Below are 23,829 nucleotides of genomic sequence, written 5' to 3'. Positions count from 1 at the left end.
AAATAACTCTCAAAGCTTAAGTTATACTGGATTTATTATTGGTCAAGTCAACCAGATTATTGTTAAATAAACATTTCTCTTTAGGTTGGGAAAAAATATTCCTTAGATTTTAAAGGTTGACATGTATTTTGTAGATATTCCTAACTCTTGAGCTATGAAACATTAAACATTATAAAAAATGTTTAGCTATGCTCTCCGGCAGGTATCAAAGGTATGTTTTGAAAAGTGACAGTTTTGGGGCGCCTGGGTGGCGCAGTCAGTTAAGCGTCCGACTTCAGCCAGGTCACGATCTCGCGGTCCGTGAGTTCGAGCCCCGCGTCGGGCTCTGGGCTGATGGCTCAGAGCCTGGAGCCTGTTTCCGATTCTGTGTCTCCCTCTCTCTCTGCCCCTCCCCCGTTCATGCTCTGTCTCTCTCTGTCCCAAAAAAAAATTAAAAAAAAAAAAAAAAAAAGAAAAGTGACAGTTTTTAGATTTCTAAGTAGACTGTTGTAATATTTTAAATATTAAACTGATTCCACAAATACTTACATCATTTCTACCATGTTCTATGTTCTGTGTTAGGACCTGGCATTCAAAGATTAAGTAATATATGGTTATTGCTGCAAGGAGCTCACGGTCTGAGGGGCTCCAAAAAATATGGTCAGTGCTGTAGCAGGTATTTGCAGGAAACTAAATGGTGATGGTAGCCATAGCTCCACATGAGAAGAAAAAAGGAAGTTTTCCTGAAAGAGGTGTCTGAGCTAATCTTTAATCACTGCATTAAAATTCCCGGTTTTAAGAAGAAGGCTTCTTAAAAGAAGTATGAGTATATAAAAGAAATGATCAGAAGGAGAGTAAGGCTAAGAAATCACTTTGGGATGCCCAGATTTACTTCTTCAATATGAGTATCTCAAATTTTCAAATTGGTAGTAAATCCAAATAAATATAATTTAAATAATACATATGGACCTGATATTCCAAGACTTGATCTGCATTGCTCAAGTAAAATGGTAGTGGATGTTCCTTGGCTTTATTTATCACACAACTGTTTATAGTGACCCAACATCACTTAATTTGCCTTTTCTTTCTTCCTGGTGGGGTTACTAGAAAGTAAATGAAACATGTGAAGCATAGTACAGGGCCTGGCACATAGTAGAGTTCAATAAATGGCAGTCTCTCTCTCCAATCCAAAGTGCATCATCTATGTCCATTCAATACTGTGCCTTTGCAATTAAAAGATGCTTTGATAAATGTCTGCTTAAGTACCAGTACTCACCAAAGAAATATTTAGCACCTTCTGTTTTTCCCCCGTTTCCTCAGTCCCCACCCTGTTTATTCTTAGTAATACCTTGTGGTAAAACTCTATAGGGATGAGTTCCTAAAACAAAACTATCACATTTAAGTTATATTAGAAATTTTTTAATCACATAAGCATGATTCATGAAACAGTTATCAGAAGTTTCTGCCAATGCAATTGCGAATAGAAGTATCAAGATTTTATTATCTTTAGGAAAATAAATCCCACAAGAATTGAGATTACATACGATTCCAAATTCTAGAGTAGGTCAAGATGAGGCAATTCAAAATTAATTAACTGATTAAGTCCATGGGGGGGGGGGGAGGCAATAAACGTAGACAAAGCACACTGGCAACAGATGGCAGCACTTGAATATCAAACCCTGCAACCCTGCTTTATACTGTAGGTTAAGTTGTGATTTGCAGAAATGCAAATTCCTGGTCTAAATGGGCAGAAGATAATTTCTACACAAAGGGCACCTCATGAAGATTTGAAAGCGTCACATAGTACTAAGATAGCAAGCACACAGAGATACGGGCGGCTGCTACAAGTGTGATTACAAGAAGGGACAACATGAGATAGTAAGTCTTCTGAGACAGAGTGTGATTTGTTGGGAGTTGTAAAAGGTTGTAAACAGAAATGGAGCTGGGTTCTACAATCCTGAAAATGGTATTCACCAAGGATCAGAGCATTGGAAACTAAAAACACTCAAAATGCATTTCAGCTGTGCCCTCACAGTATAGTAGGAAGTTGAAGGATGTTCCTTTTTTAAAGAAATTAATTTTATTTCGAGTGTCGTCCATGCAAACTAAAGAGAGTAATAACAGAACGTGAGTATTGTAGGGGTGCCTGGGTGGCTCAGTCGATTAAGCGTCCGACTTCAGCTCAGGTCATGACCTCGAGGTCAGTGAGTGTAAGCCCCATATCAGGCTCTGTGCTGATAGCTCAGAGCCTGGAGCCTGCTTTGGATTCTATGTCTCCCTCTATCTCTGCCCCTCCCCCACTCACACTCTGCTCTCTCTCTCTCTCAAAAGTAAATAAACATTAAAAAATTTTTTAAATCTTTAAAAAAAGGAAATGACTTTTTTGGTAATATTTATTACATATCAATGGATTTGTTTATGGCTTAAAACTGGGAATAAATTATTTTTTTAGAAAAACTTTTGGACTGGGGTGCCTGGGTGGCTCAGTTGGTTAAGCCTCAGACTTTGGCTCAGGTCATGATCTCATGGTTCATGAGTTCAAGCCCCACATCAGGGGGTTTTGTGCTGATAGCTCAGAGCCTGGGGCCTGCTTCGGATTCTGTCTCATTCTCTCCCTGCCCCTCCCCCTCTTGTGCTCTGTCTCTGTCTCTCAAAAATAAATGTAAAATAATTAAAAACATTTTTTTTAAAAGAAAAACTTTTGGACTGATTTGCCAATTTATTATGCTGGTAACTTATACAAAAAGAAATGGATTTCTTCATCCCTCTATATTTCCTGGTTAATAGGTTAAGACTTTGGAGAAAAAGACACCTAGATTGAAATCTCACCTCATTTGAGTTTTAGCTGTTTGACTTTACCAAGATACTTTAGCTCTTTGTGAATTATCTATTAAAAAGTGGTAATAGGGGCATCTGGGTGGCTCAGTCTGTTAAGCGTCCGACTTCAGCTCAGGTCACGATCTAACGGTCCGTGAGTTCGAGCCCCGCGACGGGCTCTGGGCTGATGGCTCAGAGCCTGGAGCCTGCTTCCGATTCTGTGTCTCCCTCTCTCTCTGCCCCTCCCCCGTTCATGCTCTGTCTCTGTCTCAAAAATAAATAAACGTTACAAAAAAATTAAAAAAAAAAAAGTGGTAATAGCTACCTCTTATGATTTTGTGAGGGTCAAAAAATTAAATAGCACAGTGCTTTACACATGGTATGTTTTCAACAATTGAAAGCTGGTCTTAATGTGATTCCATGTATGTTCACCCTTCCAATTCTAAATTATTTACTTCAAATTCCTTAAAATGCATTGCTAACTATAATACAGAGAAAGGGGCTGGGGCCTTGGTAACTGTAGTAATGATGTTCTTGCAAATTACTGCATATGAAAATAAAGTTAATTTGGAAGGGAATGAGGAAAGACGAATATTTTAGGTTTATGTTATTTATTGTGTATTAAAACCTATGTGAAGGTGCCTATTTAAGTTCAAAGCAAAGATCTCATAGTTTTGCTTAACTAAGTTCGCTGAAGCCAAAGGACTTATCGATGGCAGCTAGCCTGCCCTGCACTATCCAGAGAGCAAACTAGAGCTAAGCTTTCTTACTCCTCAATGGCATTGCGTTGGCGAGAGGTACACGGGGCAGGCTTTGGTGGTGATCAATTGGAAGAGTCTGTTCCAGATCACAGGAGTCTGGGGTGGGCTAGTAAAGTATTCCCTTACGCAATGCAAAAGAGTTCTCACCAGCCTAACCCAATATCTGATTTCTCCTTTCTTAAGACTGGGCTAGTCTAGAAGTGGAAAGGAGTTGAGCGCAAATAGGGCTAATGGTAAAGGGCAGTTTGTCAACACTCCCAAAGGTACTACAAAATTCAAATCGAAGTAGTAGCTATTAGGATTAGACTCACTAGCCTACGAGCTCGGCTTGGCTTGCGTGAGGCTCGTCTCGTTTTTGTGTCCCCAGTGCCTCAACAGGGCTCTGCATTCAATATATTTATGAATATATGTATCTTCATAATTTTGTTTTTATGAAAGGTCACTGTGGGAACACCGTAGTTGTTGAGATAAGTACTTTTAAAAATAGTTTCTTTGGAAACGTATGACCTGGAGGCTAATAATCAGGATGAAGGCACTGAAGTTAAGCATCTTACCTCAGTACTGAGCGAAGTAAACTTTAGACACTAAGGCTTCAAGGTTAAAGAACACAACTAAACAGGACAGCTAATATGACAGGGTGCAAGATTCGAACTCAGGGCTGCCTATTAAAGGCAAGACAAAAGGTCCCGTGTGAATTCAGCAAAACCCGGGCGGCCGCTGTCCTTCAAGTCGCCGCTGCAAGCAGTTCTAACTCGGAGTTGAGGGCCTGGTTTAGCAAGAAGAGCCCGTATGTCCACCCACCTCACCCTCTACAGGAACCGTAACGAAAGGTAAAACGTGGCCCTTGCGCATGCTTACACCGCCCGTCCTCACATTCCCTTCCCCGCCCTGGACGTCGCCGCAGCAACTGTCCCGGAGGCCTTTAGAACGGCTCCCGCCCACCGTAAAGTCAAGCGGGCGGAAACTGTTCGTCTCTGCGACGTGGACACCGTTCTCTTCCTCCGGCCTTTCCAACTTGGAAGCCGACACGACGCGTGCCTGTTTTTCGGGGATTCAAGCTAGAGTTTGCCAGTTGTCAATATGGCCGCCGACGGGCAGGTCCCAAGTAGAGGCTTTTCATAGGCCAAGGTCTCATCCTAGCCCCGCCCACTTCGTCCCTCCAGGCTGCGTCGGCCTAAGTCTTCGCTACGCATGCGCAGCGGGGGCGGGCCGGGAGGTGGGACAGCCGGATTCTTCCGTGTGCCACCGCCGCCGCCTCAGCTTCACTGCTCTTGCCACTCAGGGGTGCATTGCCGGCGTTAGCCGCGCGAGGGGAAGGGAGGGGACCGACGGAGCGTGCGTGCGCGGGGGTCCCCGCAGTCCCAGCAGTTCCTCTCGCGCGGGGTGGGCGGTGGGGGTCAGCAGCAGTCGGGGGAGGCCCTAGACGGCGCCATGTCGGCGGGCGGCCCGTGCCCGGCAGGAGCCGGAGGGGGCCCCGGGGGCGCCTCCTGCGCCGTGGGGGTCTCCCCCGGCGGGGTATCCATGTTCCGATGGCTGGAGGTGCTGGAGAAGGAGTTCGACAAGGCCTTCGTGGATGTGGATCTGCTCCTGGGTGAGATCGATCCGGACCAGGCGGACATCACTTATGAGGGGCGACAGAAGATGACCAGCCTGAGTTCCTGCTTTGCGCAGCTTTGCCATAAAGCCCAGACTGTGTCCCAAATTAACCACAAGCTGGAGGTGAGCTGTGGGCCCTGGAGGAGATGGCATTCAGCCCTAGGCATCAGATCCCATTTAACGCACTGGTGAAACGACCCTAGAAAACTACCTACCAGGGCACCTGGGCTCAGATGCGACAGGAGAGTGCGTGTGTGTATGTGTAAAGCAGAGGAGTGAGGTGAGGTTGGAGTAGAAAAAGGGGGTGTAGATCGACGTGTGGGTGTCCTGGAGTCCTGTCACCCACCTTCCTAGTATTTCTATGCGGAGGAAACAGGAACTAGTTACTCCAGCCTACTTGTACATGCATCATTAATAAACCTAAGATTTAAGCTCAAAGATTGTCAGAATACCTTAGCCCACCTTTCAACATTTGAGTTCTCTTATATCGATTTTGACATTGACAAACTAGGTTTGTATATCACCAGACTGATACAGTGTTGATGTTTTTTAACTATTTCAGACCATCGTGCCTTGTTTCACACAGACATACTATTCCCTGAATGCATGAACTATTTAGGGGAATTCTATCAAAGCTCTTAGGAAAATTTAGTGGGATAAACAGGATAGTATCAGTGTCCTTCTTGGTTTATAGTTGGTCTTTAAATTACAGGCAGATACCGCAAGAGTTGTCTACAATTTTTCAAAAGACTTATAACATTGAGTGAAGTTTTGTTTGTCCTTTACTATATTTCCCAAAGTCTGGATTTATTTGTGAGAGTATATGAAGAATGATCATTTGCTTTAGTCTCTAATCTTGTGTGTGGGTGTGGGTGTGGGTGGAGTGGAGTAGTGGTGGTTCCAAAAAAAACCAAAAACCTACCACGTTGTGCAGAAAGTTAAATTAATGCATTATTACAATATTTAGAAACATGGCACGTTGACATTATTACATAAAGAGGTTTTTCTAACTAGATAATTTAACAGAATGGGTCTTTCATTTTAAAGTACATAAAAATAGGATAATCAGAGATGTGCAAAGCTCTTTGAACGTGAAGTTACCCCGGAAAGCATCATTGCTGTCAGTTACAATGATTGAGAGTGCCCCTTAGATCCAAATCAATATGAGTATCAGGTATGTATCCTCTCCTTGATTAGTGGTTAGCAGTCTTCCTCTTTCCTGGCAGCCACAGAAAAGGTGGTCTAATTCATCTGTGATTAGCACAGATGCAAATCAGAGATTTTGTTTCTTCTCCACTGAAAGGACTGTTCATCTCTTCCATCCTTTTTGAAGAGTTTCCAATGGAAGTGCTGATGTGAAGCTAATCACGTCTTGTTCTAGGTATATGAAAATGATTTTTTATTTCTTGATTGCTGCTTACTTCTAGAAGGTAGTTAATTTTTCGGGTAGTAAAAATGCATTTAATGGATTTTAGAAATAGTACTTTAGCTTTAAATAACAGAGCAAGAGTAGCTTTTGCCTCATGAGAACTTTCACATCATTTCCAACTGCAAGTACCTACTGAGGATAAACAGCTTTTAAAAAGTGAAACAATATCTAATTTTTTAAATGACCAGAGGGCTCTTTGAACAGTGATATTTTGATGTCGGATATAAAATCTAATTTTGGAGAAAGGATGATTCTGTGAGTAGGATGTGGTACTCAGTCTTTTTCATCTTTAAATATTTTAGATGAGTATTCAGAGCTATAATAAATTATGTATATCCTTTTTCTCAGAAATTGTAATTACATATTCTGACTCCACATCCTGGCTTAGGAGGTGGCGTTATTTCTCAAAATAAGAAATGCTAGCCTGTCGTGATGTGAGCATGTTTCTTCAACATACTTTGAAACCCTTGACTTAAAGATCTTAGAAAATGGGGAAGGGACATTTTGTTTGTGTGTTTTTCTGTTGCAGTCAACTTATCTATTTGTGGGTTAATCTTTCTACATTTAGCAGTTTTTACGGTTTTCATGGAACCGGTTGTGTGTTTTTGAGGAGAGAGGTTCGTTGTCAGCAGTGCCTTTCAAAGCAGACCTGCTGTTGGATTATTTGCATTTCAGAGGTTCATATACTGTTATTAATCTGAGATCTTGAAATCTTTAGAAAAGATTTCCATACTTTCTTGCCCTGTTTTATTTCTTAGTAAGTGGATTGAATTACTTCTATTGTTTTAAGGATATGGGCATTAAGATTCAACATTTGAGGCCATTTATAGTGTGATATAACAGGTGTGCACCAAAGTTCAGTGTTTTTAGAGATGAATACCTTAAACTATATTACCATTATAAAACATTTTTATAATCAAGACACAGATACTTCCAGTGTAGGTAACTTATATTTAATTGGTCTTGAGTATCTTTCCAGATTGCTCTTTCTTCTGCCTTACTTATTGTGCCTTTAGGTAATACCATGTTTAATATCAATATAGTAGTTAAAACAATTTTGCTGCAAAAAAAGCCAGAGGTTATATTTAAAATTAAATACTAAATGGTGTGCCTGGATGACTCAGTTGGTTGAGCCTCTTGATTTCGGCTCAAGTCATGATCCCGGGGCCGTGGGATCAAGTCCCCCAGTCTGCTTGAGATTCTCTCCCTGTCCTTCTCCCCCACTCACACACATGTGCATGGTCCCTCTCCCTGTGTGTGTGTGTGTCTCTCTCTCAAATAGAATTTAAAAAAGTAAAATAAAATAAAAAGTAAATATAAATGACGCCTGTGTGACTGCTGCTTGCCGTAGGGAGAGCGCTATATATAAGGGGAAGGGGAGGACAAAGAATATCAGAATATATTGAGATATTTCAGGTTACTCACCTCTTTCTTATACTTTCCACATGCATGAGAATTCCTGCTCTAGTGAGCACTTGGTGACAGCTGTGCTGGAGTCACAGGTATTGATTGGGACAGTAGTAAGAGCAGTAGTAATAGTAATAGTTATAGTAGTGTGTTAGAGTAGTACAAAGATTGAGAACCAATACTTTAGAAAAACCCACCTGTCTATCTGGAAATGCAATTTTCTGCCTATTTACCCCTTCTGTAAAATAACAGCAAAACATGAGGCACCTGGGTGGCTCAGTTGGTTAAGCATCTGACTGGATCTCAGCTCAGGTCTTGATCTCAGGGTTGTGAGTTTGAGTTCCACATTGAGCTCCGTGCTGGGTATAGAGCCTACTTAAAAAAATAATAATAATAAAAATAAAATAACAGCAAAACAATATATCTTCTGTCACATCTTCCTTTCCCTCCCCCAACAATTGCTGAATCAGTATATCTTTTTATTTAAAAAAAATTTTTTTTAACGTTTACTTATTTTTGAGAGAGAGAGAGAGAGAGAGAGCACGAGCATGAGCGGGGGAGGGGCAGAGAGAGAGGGAGACACAGAATCGGAAGCAGGCTCCAGGCTCCAAGCTGTCAGCACAGGGCTTGAACTCAAGAACTGTGAGATCATGACCCGAGCTGAAGTCGGACACTCGACCGACTGAGCCACCCAGGCCCCCCTGAATCAGTATATCTTTTTAAACTGATTTACTGTTCACAACCATCAGAAGAGAAACTTTTGGTTTAGAGCCATGTTTACGATGAACTGATGATGTACTGTCCTTTTACTGCTTTAACACTGTTCTGTTTTTAAACAAGTGGTAAGGCCATTTTGCACCGTTGAACTTGAAGGTTAATATTGATTCACTCTGTATTTATTGAGGACTAATTCTGTGCCAGATGCTGTATTGGGTACTTGGGATACAATGGAGACCAAAATGGGCATAGTTATTGCTGTTACAAGGTTTGAATTCTGTTGGGGAGTTAATTGGAATAATTGTCACGTAAGTGTGAAATTCCAACTTTGATGAGTATTATGAAAGGTACATAGTGTAATGGGAGCTTGTTCTGGGGGATCAAGGAAGGCTTCCTTCTGGAAGTGGCCATTGAGTTAAGACATAAAGCATAAGTAGGAATTAGGCCAAGAGAAACAGGAATATCATTCAACATTCCAGTTGAGAGAACAGAAAGTGGAACACACTGTGATGGTCAAGTGCATAATGCACTTGAAGAACTGACAGAGAGTTGGTATGTGTTATAAGAGCAGATGGCCCAAGGAGTGAGATGCAAGATCAGTTTGAACAGGTAGTTAGGGACGATATCTACATGATTTAATAGGCCATGCAGTAGATTTGGGGGCTCTATCATACCAGTGGGAGATGGTTAAAACTGGATGGTGACCTCAGATAGGAGATTAGCATAGCTCACTGAGGCTAGGGTTAAGGAGAGAGTTTGGGATAATGACAAGAATGAATGCAGGAAATCCTTTAGAAGATTCTTATTTTGATCCATATGAGAAGATGATCGTGCAGGGTAGGATAGTGAGATGGAGGTGACAGAACAAGAGAGACTTGGGAGGTAAAAATAAAGTCTAGAAATGGATTGGAATGGAGAGATGAGGGAATTTAGGATGACTCCAAGATGTCAGTTGGCTGAATAGATAGATGGACATGAGTTATTATTAACAATAGTTATGTTGCTAACCTTACTGATCAGTTAATATTGGTCAGGCTCTGCTTTTAGTGTTTTGCATATATTCAGTCATGTAATTCTCACAACAGTCCTGTGTGATAGGTTTACTATTACTATTATTCCCATTTTACCAGGATTAAGTAAGGGGACCAAAGCTCTAGAACTAGAGAAACCAGTTTCTCCCAAAGCACATATTTATGCCTGGTGGGGGAAGGAGGAGGTAGAGAGAAAAGCAGGCAGAAAGAGTGAGTGTGGCTGGATAGGTAGCAGGAAGGAGGAGTGTAGAATCCCAGGGGGGTATGGCATGTATAAGCCAATAAATGTGTATAAGCCAATGAGAAGCATCTAGTTGAGAGGGAAGCTGAATATTCTAGCAAAAGAGAAGGGTAAGTAGTAGTAGTAAGATTTCTGAATGAAGAGGAGATCTAAGATACATGTAGAGAGAATGGCCTCACATTGAAAGGCCAGCTGTTACACTTGGAGGGAGAGGGACACTGTGAGAGCAGGAGGTGGGAGGTTGAGTGTTTGTCTGATGGCTTCTTTGTTCTCTGTGAAATTGGAGCTGGGGACAACTGCTGAAAGTGGGTGAGAGTAAGAGCTTGGAGAGAGTGAAAAGATTTGAAATAGTTATGGAAGAGTGGAAGAGCCAGTTGGCCAGAGAAATGGACCGCCAGGCAATGTTGGAGACTTATTTGGAGTTAGTTATCATAAATTCATGATACAGCCAGTCTGCCTTGTTGTGTGACTTTCTCCAACAATACTTGTTTAGTAACAAGCACAGTAATGTAATAATCCAGTGTTGCAGCAAGGAGTTTGCTATGTTGACAAGAGCATTATTGAAATGAAAATGGTAATGGGGATGAAGAAAAGGAATAACCTTCAATTAAAGAAGTAGAAACAGGATTTAATAATCATGTATGTGCAGAGGATGAGGACAAGGAGGGGTTAAGGATGCCACCACATTTCTGTTTGAGAAATGGATTAGGTGGTAGCTGTTTGAGTATAGTAGTCTCCCCCCAAATTCATATACACCCAGAACCTCAGAATGTGACCTTATTTGGAGATAAGGTCTTTGCAGATGTAATAATTCAAGGGTGGAAATAAGATCATAGCAGATTAGAGTGGACCCTAAATCCAATGAGATTGTCCTGATAAGAGATACTCAGGACACACAGAGACACGGAGAAGAAGGCTATGTGGAGGAAGAATCAGAGATTGGGGTGACATGTCAACAGTCTTGAGAAATGCCCAGGATTGCTGTCAATCCTGATTGCTGTCAGAAGCTAGGAGACATGCATGGAACAGTTTCTCCTTCAGGGTATCCAGAAGGAAACAGGCCTGCCAATAGCTTGGTTTTGAGCTCTTGGCATCCTGAACTGTGAGAGAATAAATTTTTGTTCTTTTAAGCCACCAAGTTTGTAGTGATTTGTTATGACAGCCCTAGGAGACTTACACCATTTACTGAAGTAAAGAATCCAGGAGAAGGAGCAGGTTTGGCAGGAAAGATGAGTTGAGTTTAGGAGATTGTATGTAGTTAAGTTTCTTATCCTTTCTTGTATATTCCTAACATAGTCTCCTAATTGCTTCTTACCCCCTCCAAACCATCTTTTCATTTCCAAAATCATTCTTTTTTTTTTTTAAGTATTTTTAAAAATGTTCATTTATTTTTGAGAGAGGGAGCACGCGTGTGAGTGGGGGGAGGGGCAGTGAGAGGGAGACAGCATCCCAAGCAGGCTCTGTGCTGTCAGCGCAGAGCCAATCGTGGGACTCATTCTCACAAACTGTGAACTCACGACCTGAACTGAAATCAAGAGTGGACGCTCAAACGACTGAGCCGCCCAGGTGCCCCTCACTGTCAGAGTCATTCTAAAATATTTCAGCTTAATTGTTCATATCAAAAAAGGGCAACTCTGATTCTGGTCACTCTTCTTTTACTTACACTTTTCTTTTACTAACTGGGTAAAATTCAAACTCTAGCTTAGTGATCAATGCCCAGTGTGTCTGTCCTTATCTCTTGTCACCCCTTCTTAGCTCCTTTTGCCTCTCAATAAAACTGGTCTATTTGCAGCTCTCTAAATAGGCCTTGCATGGCATCACTGCTTTAACATAGGCTTTTGTGTATAGTGCCTTCTCTGTCCCCTTTGTCTACAGTGTCAAACACCCACTCATCTTTCAAGATACCACTTACCTCACCATCTCTGTGAAGGCTTTCCTCACCCCATTTCTCTCTGCTCTATATAGGCAGAGCCGGTCATTAACACCTTTAACTCACTTGGACTGTTAAATTTGTTACGTTGTTCTGTCATTAGTGGCTGCCACATCTCTCTACCTCTGGAAGGTAATCTCTTGGAGGGTCAAGACTATGTCTTAGGTGAAATAATATCAAGTGCTTTGTGGAAAGCTGACTTTAGGTGGGGGGAATATTATCTCTTTGTGAACTCATTTTGGTCTCTAGGAATGGGTTGGTAATTTTTTTCTCTAGTGCTTTCAAACTTTATCGAGTAGTGAGCAATTCCTTTGAGTATGGATATCCAGTTGACGGATATGTGGATTATAGAATTGTTGTTTGGCCCCTTTTTAAAATTGGAAATTTGAAACTCACACATTAAATACCAACCTTTCTACCCTATTTACATCCCTGTCTCACTTGCAAGGGATTTTCACTTCTCAGACCTTTCTCTACTCTATATATTAGCTGATCTCTTTAGTACTCAGGTAAATTTCTCCTTTCTGACTGACTTTTTCACTGCTTTTTTTTTTTTTTAAGTTTTTATATAAATTCCAGGGAGTTAGGGACGCCTGGGTGGCGCAGTCGGTTAAGCGTCTGACTTCAGCCAGGTCACGATCTCGCGGTCCGTGAGTTCGAGCCCCGCGTCAGGCTCTGGGCTGATGGCTCAGAGCCTGGAGCCTGTTTCCGATTCTGTGTCTCCCTCTCTCTCTGCCCCTCCCCCATTCATGCTCTGTCTCTCTCTGTCCCAAAAATAAATAAACGTTGAAAAAAAAAAATTTAATAATAAAAAAAAATAAATAAATTCCAGGGAGTTAACATACAGTGGAATACTGGCTTCAGGTGTAGATGATAGTGATTCAGCACTTCCATATATCACCCAGACTTTCGCTTCCTTTTTTTTTTTCACTCCATTTTGAATTGGTACATCACACATGGCCTCTATAACAGTGCTTATGACACTCCCTGTCATAATTGGAAGTGTAATTTTGTCTCTTTTTACCAGACAGTGAAATTCTGAAGGGCAGAATCCATGTCTTACTCATCTTTTTTGTCTCCAGATCCTGGCAGACAGTGTGTACTCAATAAATATTTATTTAAATGAATAAATTATTTGAAACACTTTTAGTGTTCTACCATGAATCCTCAAAGATTACCAGTAATCATTCTATAATACAAGTTCACGAGGGCTGGGATGGTTTCTGTCTATATCCGTGGTATCTAACACAGTGTCCACTACATTGTTGAATGACTAAATCTGCAGGTTCATTTTTTCCCCTGGTATGTGATCCACAAGAATAGGATTTGTAAGTTAATATTTCATGGTATTCCATTTTAAGAAAAATTTGAAACTGTGACTAAAAGTAACATTAAACATTCATATTGTGTATGGACTTAGTGTACTTGTGACATTTCTAGAATATAGGGTAGCTTGATTCTCTTCACCCTACCTCCAGTTTGATCATAGAACCAACTGTGTTAATATGCAAATGGAAACAGGAAACATTTTATGTTGTTCATTTTGAGCTTAACATCAAAGTAATTTAACTTTCAAAAATACATCACAGATTTATCCGTTTCTTTTTGAAAATCCTCCAGCCATAATTCATTCACTTTGTTTCCTGTATTATACACAGCTGCCCTTTTTTAAAACATAAATTTGATCATGTCATTTTGCTTAAAATGCCTCAATTATACTATGAGTAAAATTCAAACTTCTTACACCTGTCAAGCTGTATGATCTGACCTCTGGATATCTCTTCAATGACATATCTTACCATTCTTTTCTCTTTTCTATATGGTGCAGCCACATGGGCCTCCCTTCACACTTCAAGACAACAAACTTTTGGTCTCAGGACCCCTTTCCACTCTACAAATTATGAAGTCCCCAAAATGTGGATTAGGTCTATAGGCATTTACTGTATTAGAAATTAAAACTGAGAAAACTTTAAATATTTCCTGTATCAGCTGAAAATAATAACAGTAAGTCTATTATATGTTCATATAGATATCATTTTTAATGAGAAAATAACTTTCCAAAAAACAGCACTGTTTTACATTTAAGAATAATCTTTAAATATCTGGCTTACTAGAAGACAGCTGGATTCTTACATCTGCTTCTGCATTCAAACATTTGTGATATGAGGCGTGGGTTGTAGCCTAGAAAGTTTGACCTCACAGAGATATATAGTTAGATAAGGGAGGAGTATCTTAATAACCTTTTCAGATAGTTGTGGATATTTTTCTTTGATATTAAAAGGTAATTTCTTGGGGCGCCTGGGTGGCTCAGTCAGTTAAGTGTCTGGCTCTTGGTTTCAACTCAGATCATGATCTCACAGCTCATGAGTTTGAGCCCTACTTCGGGCTCCACACTGACAGTGTGGAGCCTGCTTGGGATTCTCTCTCTTTTTCTCTCTGCCCCTCCCCTGCTTGTGCCCTCACTCTCTCTCAAAATAAATAAACTTTTTTTAAAGGTAATTTCTTAAAGGTTAGTTACAATGTGGAGTCTGAAACTCTAATCAATGAAGTTTTCATCCACTGTTAAAGTAAAATACATTGGTCTATGTATATAGTCATTGAATGGATCTCTTACTGAGTCCTGATGTTAACATTATGGATTGGTCATTTGAAAATACTGGCTTGCTGAGTTATGCAGATTTTCTAAATGTGGGTACACCTCATTGTACAATATTTAAAAAAAAAACACATTTGTTGGGGTGCCTGGGTGACTCAGTCAGTTAAGGGTCCGACTTTGACTCAGGTCATGATCTCATGGTTCCTGGGGTTGAGCCCTGTGTCAGGCTCTGTGCTCACCGCTCAGAATCTGGAACTACTTTGGATTCTGTGTCTCCCTCTCTCTCTCTGCCTCTCCCCTGCTTGCTCTCAGTCTCAAAAATAAATAAACATTGGGGCGCCTGGGTGGCGCAGTCGGTTAAGCATCCGACTTCAGCCAGGTCACGATCTCGCAGTCCGTGAGTTCGAGCCCCGCGTCGGGCTCTGGGCTGATGGCTCAGAGCCTGGAGCCTGTTTCCAATTCTGTGTCTCCCTCTCTCTCTGCCCCTCCCCCGTTCATGCTCTGCCTCTCTCTGTCCCAAAAATAAATAAACGTTGAAAAAAAAAAAATTAAAAAAAAAAAATAAACATTAAAAAAAAAATTTTTTTAAGTCATATTTGTTAATATCACCACCCTCATCAGAAAATCCTCCAAGCGTTTGGAAGCTGTCAAGCTTCAATTTTTCCAGAATTCTAATTTTCATTTGAAAACACAAATTCTTACCATTGGCAATAATACTCTCAGTTGTTTGCCTTGAAGTAACAGATTCACTTAATCGTTGTCAAGAATATGTCTACCAATAGTAATGTATTTGTTCTTCTTTCTTTTTTAAAAATTTTTAAAGTTTATTTATTTTTGAGAGAGAGAGACAAAACACGAGCAGGTGAGGAGCAGAGAGAGAGGGAGACACAGAATTTGAAACAGGCTCCAGGCTCCAAGCTGTCAGCACAGAGCCTGACGCGGGGCTGGAACTCACGAACTGTGAGATCATGACCTGGGCCGAAGTTGGACACTTAACTGACTGAGCCACCCAGGCGTCCCCCCAAAATTTATAATTTTTATTGCTTCATCACGGGCATTCTTAAATGAACTTTTTGTTCTTTAACTGCAAACACATTTTACTCATCATTGCTTTTGCACTTTCAGTACAAATGTCATCGTGGTGAAAAAGGCAAATAATGCTTTATTAGTATTAAAATAGTTTTGACCTTGTGGATGCCCTGAAAGGTCCCACAGGCCTGTGAGAATTGCTGCTCTGACAGCAACTGGAACACTTCTCAGAAGAGTAAGTGTACTCTCCCACCCCACGAATCCCCTTCTTTTAGTTTCTTTCATACAGCTTACACTTGGTAAGTATATATTATATTACTTGCTTTGTAATGACCTTGGACAAGTTACCTGACTTCTCTGCACCTCAGTTTCCTTCTCTGTACAAAAATGTGTCTCTCAGAGGATTATCATGAGGATTAAGACAATTAAAATATGAATATGTCCCAAAAAGTACCTGGCATATAATGCCATTAGTGCTGTTGTTACATACGCCACTCATTTTCTTCACAAGCCGCCTCCTGCACAAGGCCACTGCACGCTTTGCAGGCCGGGATCCCCATTTGTTTCACCTACCAGTGTCTCCCTAGAGCCCAGCCCGTGCCTGGCATGTGGTTGGTAGTTGATAAATACTTGCTGAATGAATGTAGTTTAGAAACAAAAACAAGTTTGCTGGTCTTAAACTGCAGAGCAGTTTGGAGAAGAATGATGACAGATGAAGTTAGTGGTCTTTTACGCTTGTATAGAGGGAATTGGAGCGAATAGGCAGTTTTCTCACAGAACTTTTGTAAGCCAGATGTGCAGGCTCTTTCAGGAGCTGACTTGTAATAAAGAGGAATATTATTTCCTGTCTTGAGGAGTGGCAGAGGTTTTTATATTTGACCTCTGAATATATTTTCTGTTTGGTCACAGTCTTTGTTTTAGAATCGGATCTGTTGTCTTTCTGTACTCTTGGGTGGTTGGAGCATTGCTAAGTACTTCAGGCGCAGCGGGGAACAGGAAGGCAGAGGGAGATTCTTTATAAGAGGTATGGGTTAACTCAGATTAGGGCTGAGACGTTGTTCTGCTCTGTTGAAGGAGTAGAAGGAAAAAACGGAATGGATCAAAATGCTTTCATGAGTTGCGTTTTCCCTGTGACTTTTTTTCACAGGAGAAAAGTCCCTGTGAAGAATGGCTCTGTTCTGCTTTTGCTGTCGCTCAGGATCCTATATGTATATAACAATTCCTATGATACTTTTTTTTTAAAAGTTTAGTTCCAGGAAAGAAGGAGTCTCACCAGATAAAATGGCATTGCTTCTTTTAATGAGTCAAGGAGAATTATATAATATATAAAGGTTTTCCTACTGATAGGAAACTCAGTATTAAATTTAATACACAATAAACTGTATTAAGGTGGATTTTTTTAGTGAAATCTTGCCATCTCTATATGGTTTTATTTTTATTTTTTGACTGTTTATTTTTGAGAGAGAGAAACAGAGAGAGAAAGAGAGAGCATGGGGGAAGGGCAGAGAGAGGAGGAACAGAGGATCCGAAGCAGGCTCCATGCTAACAGCAGCAAGCCGGATGTGGAGCTCGCACTCATGAACTGCGAGATTATGACCTGAGCCGAAGTCAGACACTTAACCAACTGAGCCACCCAGGCGCAGTTTTTTTTTTTTTTACATTTTTATTTTTTATTTTTTACATTTCTTTTATTTATCTTGTGAGCTTTACAGCCTTTTTTTTATTTTTTACATTTCTTTTATTTATCTTGTGAGCTTTACAGCCTTTCGGGAAATAGGTGGGTATACATGATAAGTCTTAGATATTGACATTAAATGGTATAATTGCTAGAGATTTAAATTCTAATCTGTACTTTCATCCTAAACTGCATTTTCAAACATAAAAAAAAACATACAGACTTTTAAAAGCATACTTGTTTCTTTTTAGTGAAGTGATTACCTTTTGTGCACATACTTTAAAACAGAAGGTATAGAAACATTTGTAGGTAAATTTGTAGGTGAGATTATATTTACTTTATCAGCAGCTTTCTGTGCTACAGTTCATTACAGGTCAACTGCTATTTGGAGTCAGCTATTTTTTTTGTAATTCTTAAACAATTTGGGGAATGTATGTTTTTGTGTATGCATGTCTGTTCCTGCATGTGTGTCTATCTGTGCACACACATGAGTTCCACTGTTGGGCACGGGGAAGGAGTTGCTAGCTAGATGAGGAATGTTCTGAGTCTCTTGCTTAAAGCCCTGTCTGAGGTCTGGGGATGTGATCTTATTTGGGGGCCCTGGACTGCTTGGTCACCATGTCCCTATTACTGCCGGATTACAAAAGATGTCAGGAGGTCTGAGTTTTAATGCCATGCAATTTGTAATTTGGGGCCACTCAGTATCTTTGAGCCTCAGTTTCCTCATGTGCGAAATAAAGATATTTTACCAGAGTTTTTTAGGTTCCTAGATTGGCCCTTTTAAAATGTTACTAAAAGAGCTGAATGATGTGCTGAAACAAATGACTGAGCTACATCCAAGTTCCCTGCCATACAACTTGATGTTTGCTAATTTCTTGTCTTAGTCTGATCCTCTCCCAAAGAGGTTTTTGAAGGGTGCTTAAGCTAAAGTAATTGTCATTTTTCTCCATAAGACTGTTAAATAAAAATTAGCTTATGTTTAGAAAGAAAAATGCAAGTGTTGTGTATTTTTAGCAGATAACATAGAGGATTAAGGCCTGGACAAAACGGAAACTCTGAACAAAAAATTCCTTTGGTTTTGGTGCTGCACAGTGGAATCTAGTAATAAAGGATTATTTTAGAAAGGAATTACCTTGTTGGAAAAGTTTGGATGTTTCGAAAGAGTATGAGATGAGAATAGAATAGTAATGGCTGCATTAAATACAAATAAGTGGTGATGATAATACTCCAGTGTTATTTAGATAGACTGCCTGTCTTTTTCATTTTGGGGAATACTTCATTCCTACTTTGCAAAATATGCCTCAAATTTTCATCTATCTCCAGACTCCATTCCAGCTGGACCACATGCTAAGAATCACTGCTTTAGAAAATCTCACCAGTGGTTGATTTAAATGGCTTGGTTCACGTGAAGTGAAGGCCATATTCACAAACTGTGAGATTGTGACTGGAGCCAAAATCGAGAGTCGCCCGTTCAACTGACTGAGGGCCACCCAGGTGCCCCCATGTTTGTTTGTTTTAATGTTTATGTATTTATTTTGAGAGAGAGAGAGAGAGAGAGAGAGAGAGAGAGAGAGGGAATGAGCTGGGGAGGGACAGAGAGAGAGAAAGAGAATCCCAAGCAGGCTCCCTGCAAACAGCACAGAGCCCCACAAAGCGTTCGATCTCACCATGAGATCATGACCTGAGCTGAATTAAGAGTTGGATGCTTAACTGAGCCACCCAGGTGCCCCAAGGCTATGGTCTTAAGACCCAGAGACCCTCCTAGAATGAGATCATTTTTTCCTTACTGTGTAGGGGTAGACTATCTTGATGATCAGCTTTTGTTTTATTTTTTCTCTAAATGAATCTCCCAAGATCAAGTGCAGGAAGGGGAAAAGATCGTATCCCAAATTAAGTCTGTATGTAACATAGTTTTTAACTATTTTGGTTTTGCTTTTTAAAATACTTTTGGGGGTGCCTGGGTGGCTCAGTCAATTGCGCATCAACTTTTGAATCCACTCAGGTTGTGATCCCAGGGTCGTGGGATCTAGCCCCGTGTGGGGCTCTGGGCTGCATGTGCAACCTGCTTAATATTCTCTCTGTCTCTCCTTCTGCCCCTCTCCCAGCTTGTGCACTCATGCTATCTCTCTAAGATAAAAATATTTTAAAAAAATAAAACATTTTTGGGATATCACTTGAAAATTTAAGTAAGAGTTGAAGGTTGAAATCACCTGTTTCCTTTAAACTTTGGCTCTTTACGAGTTACAGTGTGGCCAGGGTAAGACAGTGAGGTAAAAGATGCTTAGGCTTTTTCTATGGTCAGAACAATTTGGAGTCTATTACTTACTAGCTGTGTGATTCTGGTAAATTGCTTAAACTATGAGTTCCAGTTTCCTTAACTATTAGGAAAAAGTTGGAGAGTGTGGTAAGAATTGCAGATCATGTGTGGTGTGTATATACCTGCCATATGGTATATAGATGCTTGCTTTGTGGTAGCTGTGAATATTGTTAGTAAGTTAAACATATGTATTGTCGCTATAGAAACAGTTTTTTTTTTTCCTTATGACCAGCTGCTTGATAACACTTCCACTACCTTGTTCTGGGAGTAATTGGGTTCAAAGTGCTGTTTTGCTGCTGACCAGTGGGGGTAGCCCTGGATATAAAAGCAACTTTGATTGGCCTTGGTTTTATTATGTAAATAGTAACTGTCATAATTGTAGTCTTTATGTTCTCTTTGAATTCTAAAATTTGGTGGTATTAGAAAGATAACCATTATATAAAATATGCACATTTCTAATTTTGACATAAAATTTATCAGTGACTAAGTTTTCTTAGCTAAAATGCTTATATCATGGACTAGAAAAGAGTTACTTAACTATTACAAAACTTAAAGAAAATTTGAAACACTTGTTTTAAAAGTAAGATTGGCATTTAATTTAATTTAATTTAATTTAATTTTACTGTATTTATTTGTTTTGTTGGGAGGATACAGTGTACTTTATTGATGTGGATGACAAAGTGGGGCTCCCTAAGCCCCTCTTCTTCAGAGGTTCTAGGATGGAAACTGTGTCAAGGTCAAGAGGGGTCTCATTGTGTTAGGGGATGATTTGTGGCAAGGACTCTCTAGCAGCTGAGGGCTTCCCTTTCTCTCTTATGCTTTCAATGGGGCTGGTCCAGGGGACTCTAATTTCTTGGAGGCCATATGGAACATAAAATCTATTGCCTGGTTGCTATAGCCAAATTCATTGTCGTACCAGGAAATGAGTTTGATACAGTGGTCACTGAGGGCAGTGCCAGCACAGGTATCAAAGGTGGAAGAGTGGGTATCACTGTTAAAGTTGCAGGAGACAGCCTGGTCCCCAGTGGAGCCCAGAATGCTCTTGAGGGGGACCTCTAATGCCTGCTTCACCATCTTCTTGATGTCATCATGTTTGGCAGCTTTCTTTAGGCAGCAGGTCTGGTGTCCATGGCTGACACATTGACGGTAGGGTCATGGAAGGCCAAACTAGTGAGAGTTTCCTGTTCAGCTCTTGGATGACTTTGCCCACATCCTTGCCTGTAGAAGCAGAGATGATGACCTGGGCAGCCCCTTAACCATCATGCCACAGCTTCCCATTGGGGCCACCTACAGTCTTCTGGGTGTCATTGATGGCCTGGACTGTGTCATTAGTATTTTCATGATTCCAAAGTTTTCGTGGATGATCTTGGCCGAAGGAGCTGAACAGTTGGTGGTACAGGAGGCATTGCTGACAATCTTGAAGGAGTTGTCATACTTCTCATGGTTCATGCCCATCACAGACATGGGGGTATCAGCAAAAGGGGTAGAGATGATGATCCTCTTGGCCCCACCCTCCAGTGAGCCCTAGTCTTCTCCATGGTAGGGAAGAAACCAGTGGATTCTACAACATATTCAGCACCAGCATCACCTTGTTTGATGCTGGAAGGATCTCCCTCCAGGAAGATGGAGATAGGCTTTCCACTGATGACAGGTTTTCTGTTTCCAGCCTTGACTGTACCATTGAATTTGCCATGGGTGGAATCATACTGGAACATGTAGACCATGTATTTGAGGTCAGTGAAGGGGTCATCGATGTCAACAATATTAACTTTGCCAGAGTTAAAAGCCGCCCTGGTGACCAGGTGTCCTATGTGGCCAAATCCATTTTCTCTGACCTTAACCATCCTTTCTCAGGGATCTGGCTGGCACTGCACAAGGAGATGTGACTGTCGGTTGAACAAGGAGGAACAGAGAAACTGGGCTTCGAATTTTAATATCTGCATGTTCTCCTTATAAAGAATTTTTTCTTACTTTTTAAGTTGAGCAACCTCTTGAGAAATTAACTGACTTAATGAAGAGTCCATATTTGTAATGGGCCATATTCAAAAAACCTGTGTACTACCCTGTTTTTGTTTTTTTTTCCCTTTTAGAATAAAATCATTAAAAAATATTTTTTTTAACGTTTATTCATCTTTGAGAGACAAAGACAGAGCATGAGCGAGGAAGGGGCAGAGAGAGGGAGACACAGAATCTGAAGCAGCCTCTAGGCTCTGAGCTGTCAGCACAGAGCCTGATGTGGGGCTTGAACTCATGAACCGTGAGATCATGACCTGAGCTGAAGTCGGAGGCTCAACCGACTGAGCCACTCAGGCACCCCTAAAATCATTTCTGACTTGAATACTAATCTGCCGAATTAATTAATGAATACCACTTATGCCTGTTCAATCTCTTAACTCCAGAAGTTTTACTCCATTGTTAATGATTCATGAGATATTTGATTTGAAAGCTAAATCATTGTGGGACTACCAGGCAGTGTATGCCTTTTGAAAACATACAGTATATCCCTTGCCACAAAGATTTAATTAGTAAGTAAATATAATTAAACCTTTAAAGATTTTTTTTTTTTTTTTAATTTTTAAGTATTCTCTATACCCAACGTGGGGCTTGAATTTCTAACTCCAAGATCGAGAGTCCCATGTGTTACTGACTGAGCCAGCCAGGTGCCTCTAATTAAACCTTTAGATCTAACTTCCAGTTTATAGGAAATGTTAGGAATAGAGGAGTATATTATAATAAGGTAAATGCAGACAAAGTAAATGTAATGAAAAAATAGGTGAGGGTTGTTATAGAGTAAATGACTTATGTTAAACCTTTTCTGCATATAGGTTCACTCTAGCATAAGTTTCATATTGCTTATAAAGAGTGCATATTATTCAAATCTTTGTTTTCCTTTTATGGTTATCTTGTTTCAAACACTGTAAAAACCTGTAGGTTGTTTGTTTTGTTTTGACTAAGAAGAACTTTTTAGGCAAAACTTGTACTTTAAAGGAGCAGTCTTCAAAATGTACTGAACATTGTCTGGTAAGAGGTGATTATAAATGTTTATAATTTTCTTTGGTGGGCATTTTTTTTTGTTAAAGGGAAGAAGATCTGTAAGACGTATTTATCATACATGTAAGGTTTTTTTTTCTACGTTTTTCAATTAGGAGTATTTGTGAAAGTATTACATACTCTTTTAGAAGGCAATGGAAATGAAGTTCTTCTGTAATCTCTTGTATATGTTCATTACATTTAAAGAACAGAGTCAACTACTAATGTAATTATTTCTTTTAGCATTTACATTAAAAAAATTTTTTTTAATGTTTTATTTATTTTTGAGAGCAAGAGAGACAGAGCACGAAGGGGGGAGGGGCAGAGAGAGAGGGAGACACAAAATCTGAAACAGGCTCCAAGCTCTGAGCTGTCAGCACAGAGTCCGATGCTAGGCTTGAACTCACAGACTGCAAGATCATGACCCGAGCTGAAGTTGGACGCTTAACCGACTGAGCCACCCAGGTGCCCCGCATTTAATTTTTTTTTTTTGATAAAGTATAGTTGTCACACTATATTACATTAGTATCAGGTGTAGTGATTGAACAACTCTATGTGCTATGCTCATCACAAGGGTAGCTATCATCTCTCACCATACATTGCTATGGTAATAGCAATTGATTATGTTCCCTATTCTGTACCTTCCATCCCATGACTTACTTAAATTCTGTAACTAAAAGCCTGTAGCTTCCAGTCCCCTTTACCCCTTTGTGCCCATTCTCCTACTCACGATAAGAAGTGCGCCTGTGTGTATATGTGTATGTTTGGAGGGAGGGGGAGAGAGAGAGAGAGTGTGCATCCAAGAACACTTCTACAGTATTAGAATTCATCTCAACTTAAAGATATTTATTGAGCATCTTTTATGTCCTAGGCACTGATTGGTGCAGTTGGGGTGTAGAGATGTATATTAGTCCTTTGGTCGCTTATACCCAGAGAATTTCCCTCAGTTGCTTCTGGTCTCTTTCTGCCTCTTCTGGTCTTTCCATCTCTAGACTGTTTTACTACTACAATTTTGTCCTTGTCACTTAACTTCAAAGCACCTCTAGACTCTTTTTCCTTCACTAACCCTCATTAAATCTTCCTTTGCTTTGAATTCCTTGGGATGACTGATTCTAAATACACCTGTAACTTGCCACATTTTTCTTTAGTTGGTTTGCATATATATTACCTCAGTTAATAAATAAGAAAGCTTCTCCAAGACATAAATAATTGTAATCTATAATTCTAAAAGTATTTTCCACAATTTTTTTCTCCTTGAGCTAATATAGTTCTGA

General features: G+C 40.3%; 2 protein-coding genes and 1 pseudogene across 8 annotated transcripts in view; 1 reads left to right on the top strand and 2 right to left on the bottom strand.

The window, feature by feature from the left end:
• Positions 1 to 4,670, bottom strand: part of LOC125166066 (nephrocan-like) — a 31,413-nt gene extending 26,743 nt beyond the window's left edge. For 3 of the 7 annotated variants that reach the window (XM_047859726.1, XM_047859723.1, XM_047859728.1), the window contains exon 1: positions 4,500 to 4,670. The gene's annotated coding sequence lies outside the window, so the exon portion shown is untranslated. Of the gene's footprint in view, positions 1 to 4,111 lie in introns of all 7 variants that reach the window. The other 4 variants (XM_047859727.1, XM_047859729.1, XM_047859724.1 and 1 more) reach the window with 2 other exon arrangements.
• Positions 4,671 to 4,783: 113 nt separating this feature from the next.
• Positions 4,784 to 23,829, top strand: part of GOPC (golgi associated PDZ and coiled-coil motif containing) — a 39,069-nt gene continuing 20,023 nt past the window's right edge. The window contains exon 1 of the mRNA XM_047859630.1: positions 4,784 to 5,276. Within this exon, the coding sequence (XP_047715586.1) occupies positions 4,989 to 5,276 (288 nt within the window). The 5' untranslated portion in view covers positions 4,784 to 4,988. The remainder of the gene's footprint in view (positions 5,277 to 23,829) is intronic.
• Positions 20,339 to 21,369, bottom strand: LOC125165565 (glyceraldehyde-3-phosphate dehydrogenase-like; annotated as a pseudogene).

This window comes from Prionailurus viverrinus, chromosome B2 (genome assembly GCF_022837055.1).
Source record: "Prionailurus viverrinus isolate Anna chromosome B2, UM_Priviv_1.0, whole genome shotgun sequence".
NCBI lineage: Eukaryota > Metazoa > Chordata > Mammalia > Carnivora > Felidae > Prionailurus > Prionailurus viverrinus.
Note: the sequence above shows the minus strand (reverse complement) of the source record. Positions and strands in the feature narration are given on the sequence as shown.